General features: G+C 28.3%; 1 protein-coding gene across 1 annotated transcript; it reads left to right on the plus strand.

Annotated features, from left to right (window-relative positions):
- Positions 1–2,778: 2,778 nt before the first annotated feature.
- LOC139225252 (ribosome biogenesis protein BMS1 homolog) lies at positions 2,779–5,591 on the plus strand (the record flags this gene model as incomplete). The annotated part of the gene is made up of 4 exons (XM_070856219.1): positions 2,779–2,909; positions 2,965–3,832; positions 4,987–5,418; positions 5,469–5,591. Coding segments are annotated over exons 1-4 (1,554 nt in total), but the record flags the coding sequence as incomplete, so codon positions are not given.
- Between the last annotated feature and the right edge of the window lie 220 nt (positions 5,592–5,811).

Consider the following 5,811-nt stretch of genomic DNA (forward strand, 5'->3'; position numbering starts at 1 on the left):
TGGTATTATTTTACAAACGCAGATTTACTAGAAGATAGCCTCTGATTGTGTTTTATAATATAATTTTCTCTTTTCTAATTAATGCGTTCTCGTTATTTTAAGATATATTTTTAAAATGTGAAAAAATCAAGAAGATCCTTCTTAAAAGAAAAGTTGGAGAAACCGTATAACCAACTTTTAGATCGTAATTCAACAAACAGAATTAAGAAGAGATTAAAGAAATGTGTAATTCAAAATAAAATATCAAAATTTAATGGAAAGCCAGCACGCTGCAATTTTTATGAAAGAAACAGAGCCACGAAAATTTAAAAATGGTGTCAAATTTACTTCAAGTTTTAATGCCCAGATCACCCTTCGAAGATTTGTTATAAATGTTCGTAAAAAATATTAATTGATAATTTATATTTTTCTGCTAAAAAATGTAGATATTTTATTCAAAGCGATCACTTCTTGCGCGAATGTGACCGTTGAGCAATGGTATGTAACGAGAATGTACATAAATAGGGTTATTGCATAGATTAACAAGTATATATGTTTCACGATTCCTATAGTTCCACATATTAAAATTCAGTAATAATTCTCAGTAATAGCTTATTTATTTACATCTGTCTGTGTAATAAAAAATTGTGGTATATTTGTAAATTATACCCCAAAAACGTTGTCGGGTATCGTTTTTCTGATCGTTAGGGGGTTAACGTAGTAACATGGAAATCTAGGTAGAAACAAAATTCCTATTTGTCTACATTTACTATATCCACTATCTTGATGTCAATTTAGCATATTTCTATTTAGATTCAATAGAAGCCAGAATTAATATTTCAACTGATCTTATAAGTATGAAATAAAACAACGCGGATAATTATAAATGTAAACTCAAAAAATACAATTAATTTTTACAGTGTGTTAAGCACCTAAATGTGCTAAATGAGTAAAACATTAGAATAACAATCTTCTGATTATTTATCTAGTGGTAATAAAATTTATTTTGCTAATTTTTAAATGAATTAGCAGTTTATTACTTAATCTGTATAGTATTGCATTAATCTTTTCCATGAATTTATTATCAGTGTGTTCATACCTAAGTAGGCTCAAAATTCTATTATTAATAGCACCCATATCCTTTTTAATTATAGTAGGCTAGAATTTAAAACATATGAGCTATGGAAAGTAAAAATATATATTTAAATATCAATTTAACTTCAAAAGTAGATTTTTTTTATGAATTCGGCCGCTTTCTGTAAAAGATCCAAAGCATAAGGAATGACTCCTTTCTTTAAAATTACAACAATACAATGAATATTATAAATTTATTTTTATTTATTTACAAGTTTAAAATACTAGTGCAGCCTATTGGTCCTAGAGGTCATTATTTTTCCATTAAACGCTATGTACACTCAGATGAGTTACCCAATCATAATTCGCATATCTAAACTCCGATTTATTATTTGGCAGTTGAATGAGAATGAAGTCCGTTATAATTTATATATCAGAGCGCCGTCCACACTTCCCCTCATTGCCATCACTGGCTCTACTAGTTATATTCTTGACTAGAGAGATGTTTTTCTTGTAATATTTATGTGTCACGATGGCGCCAGCGTTCGTAAATCTTACCAGAGCTATCTATAAATTTTTTTATGGAAACATGTAATTAGCATAAAGTTTATAATAATTTTGAATTTCCGGGAACACAGTCCAGGAGAAAGACTATTGTTAATGCTACTCTAAAATTCACCAACAATAATCTATATCTATGAGATATCTGCATTATGAAATTTTACCTTGTGTTATTTTTCTGGGAATCTAAGGATCATATTTTCTAATTTAATCATCACCACTGTTGTTCTTACTTTTCCAATTATTGACATGATGCAGATTTTATGTTTAAAAAGTCTCTCTGGAGAAGTCTGATAGTTGATTAATATATCCTGAATTTGTTAGAAAATACTTTTATCTACATTAAGATACAATTTATTATACATCGTTAACGGGAGGTTATTGACTAATAGTAACATGAATTAATAAACTAAAGAATGATTGACGCAGGCGTCTATAAAAAAAGTCAATAATTACTCATACAACTAAAATTTTTAAATTAAGCAATTCAAGTTCAAACTATCGTCCCTTATCATGATGTACTATTTTCTTCAAGTAGTTTTAAATGTTCAAATATTCTTATTAAAGTAAATAGCATTCACTATATTCTATTTAGAGATAAATAAGAAAGACTTTAAAGTAACAAACGTTTAGGAACAGGAGTATGGCAAAAACAAATAGATGTGAGACAAACAGAAATATCATTCTAAAACAAAATTTATAAAAAGTGAAATTTGCCAGAATATATCTAAATAATCTAAAATACTTGATAGAAATCTAATTCGAATGAAATACATATACAAGATACCCTATAGGGCATAAATTGTGAAATTTACATCAAATGAAAAACTTAACAAATAAAAATCGACTTTAAATAACTTTTGAAATATTGACTTTCATTAGTAAAATATGATATATTTGTTTAAGGAATGGAAGATATTTAAATTTTCAGTTATGTAATTTTTATTTCTATGTAGAAAATAAAAATACACTATTAGAATATAAATACTATAAAATATTTTTGTATGAAAATAAAGCAATAAACTATTCTCACATGCTTTCGAATAGGAAACAGATAGAGCACGAAGATCGCCGATTTTGGTATGAAATAAACGAAGATATTTATCGTATATTATAAGTTATAGGTTATAAAAAGAAGCTATATATTAATTCAAATAAGTTGAAATGGTCGATGAAAAAATTACAAAAAGGAATCCAAAAGCATTTATATATAGATCGACAGTCAGAGCTAAAAAAGGTCATGCACGCCGACTAGATGTTAAAACTAAAAAGCACCATTTACCCGTGGTTAGCAAGTAAATTTTTATAATAAGGGCTTGGGATAGTTTTATATAATTTCTAATATTGTAGAGAGCAAGAATTGCCTCCGCCGATGGTAGTCGCAATAGTTGGTCCGCCAAAGTCAGGAAAGTCAACAGTTTTATCTTCATTAATAAAACACTATACTAAATCACCAGTTTCTCAAATAACAGGTCCAATTACTGTAGTAGCTGGGAAAAGAAGACGTTTAACATTTATTGAGTGTCCAAATGATATTAATTCAATGGTAGATTTATCAAAAGTAGTGGATTTAGCATTGTTGATTATAAGTGCTAAAGATGGACTACAAATGGAGATATTTGAATTTCTTAGTATGATTCAAGTAACAGGATTTCCAAAGGTGATGGGTGTATTAACATTTTTGGATCAATTTAAAGAAAACAAAACACTTAAAGTCTATAAAAAGAAAATCAAGGATAGATTTTGGTCGGATGTTTATCCTGGTGCAAAAGTTTTTTATCTAACAGGATTTAAATATTCTTCGTATGGGAAACGAGAAGTAATAAATTTGGCTAGATTTATATCACTTGCTAAGACTCCACAATTATCGTGGAGAATGGGGCATCCTTATTTGATTTGCGATCGTATAGAAGATATAACAGATCCAGAAGAAATAAGAAGGTCTGAAAATAATTGTGACAGAAAAGTTGCTCTTTATGGTTATGTTCAAGGTACTCATCTTAAATCATCTGCAAAAATTCATATTATGGGTGTTGGTGATTATTCAATGAATAAAATTAATTTTCTGCCTGATCCCTGTCCATTTCCTGATCATTCAAAAAATCGGCGATTAGATTTTAAAGAAAAATTGGTGTATGCACCTTTTTCAAGTATAAATAATATTCTTTTCGACAAAGATGCAGTGTATATTGATGTTGGTCAATCCCAAATGTTTCAAGCTGATAATAATACTAACGATGATTCCAATAATAAATTGGATGATTATACTCCAGCTGATAATATGTTTATTAGTGCAATGTTGGATATGAAATATCCTTTGAAAGATAAACTTAGAGCATCAAAGATTAAACTTACTGATACAATTGAATTTGAAGATGAAAATACGAGTGATGACGATGACGATAAAAATATAGTATCTAGCAGTGATTTTGAAAATAACTTTGAAAATAATAATTTCGTCTCTGACATTAATATAAACAAGTCGGAAATTGATTCAAAACGCATAAGAGAAAGCCATCAAAATATTAATCTCCGTTTACCCCACATTATTTTAAAACAACTTATTTATGGCAAACAATCAAATGAACAAATAATGGTTGGTAATAAAAAGTCTGAAATGTTAGTTGGTGATTTATTTTTTCAAAAATCAAACACTAACGATAACAAATCTAAATTTGATAATAGTATTTATGATTGTACACGTATGTCAAATAAATATGATCCACACGCCCTTATAGGTGAGGATATTAATTGGTCTGATATTGATAATTCAAAAACCCTGATTTACAAATACTTTGTAACTGGACAATCAGAATATTTAGACGATCATATCGAAGATGCACGTAAAACTAAAGAATCTTTGATTAAATCTGAAAATGACGATAATATTTATGGTGATTATGAAGATTTAGAGAAATTAAATAAAAAAGAATCATCATCATCAAAATGTAATACAGATGATGAAAGTGATGCATCGAACGATAGCAATGATGATTATAGCGATGATGATTTCGATTGTGATAAAAATAGCAATGATTATGTTGATGGCTATAGCAGTGAAGATGACATCGAAAACAGTAGTCAACAAGAAGATGAGATACATGAAAGTGATAAATCCAATGATAATGTTTTACAAAAAAAAATTGAAAAAAAAATGGAATTTGACTCAGAATATGACAATAAAAAAATAAATGGTACAATAAAATCTGATATTAATGGTGTCACTAAAACAAATGATGAAAGGTACACTGAACAGGAGGAAAAATATTTAAATGAACTAAAAAAGCAAGCACTTGAACAGAAAAATGTATTTTTTTATTTTTCAATTAGCACGCTTTTTATATCAGATTCGATGATTTTTACCAATTTTAGCTTGATGACAATGAATTTAAACATTTGCCAGTAGAGCAACGAGTTCTATATGAAGGCTACAGACCAGGTATGTACGTACGTATAGAAATTGGTGCAATAGAAAATGAATTTATAACTAATTTTGACGCCAAATATCCTCTTATTATTGGTGGTCTTATTGCTGGTGAAGATCAATTAGGATACTTAAATTTTCGTATTAAAAAACACAAATGGTATCAACGCATTCTTAAAAATAATGATCCAGTAATAGTTTCATTGGGATGGAGAAGGTTTCAAACGATTGCATCTTATTCAATGGAAGATCATAATAAACGTAAACGATATGTCAAATATACACCAGCACATATACATTGTTATGCTACGTGTTTTGGTCCTTTGACATTACCAGGTGTTGGTATGTTTACACTACAAGTACCTCCATACATAAGGAAAGTAATTGATTTTTTAAAATTTTATTTTAAATTATATTGAAATTAATTCAGCGAGAATTTCATTTAACAGCAACTGGTGTAACGATTGAGGTTGATCAAAGTCTATCAATAGTCAAAAAACTGAAACTAATAGGGACGCCATACAAAATATTTAAAAATACAGCATTCATAAAAGTAATTCTTTATTTTTTGTCGCGCTCCTATCTTTTGCGTTTATTTGTTCTTTGTTATATAAACTCTCTGCCCATCTACTTCCCATTCATATGCAATACTCTATTTTTTTAGTACTTAAGCTAACAAAATACTTTATTATACACTTAAAATGGTGTATGGAAGCTTAATACTTTTGATATAATCACATTTTAATAATTATCACTTTATTCTAATTATACAG

Source organism: Pempheris klunzingeri, unplaced genomic scaffold (assembly GCF_042242105.1).
Source record: "Pempheris klunzingeri isolate RE-2024b unplaced genomic scaffold, fPemKlu1.hap1 Scaffold_119, whole genome shotgun sequence".
NCBI classification, from domain to species: Eukaryota; Metazoa; Chordata; class Actinopteri; order Acropomatiformes; family Pempheridae; genus Pempheris; species Pempheris klunzingeri.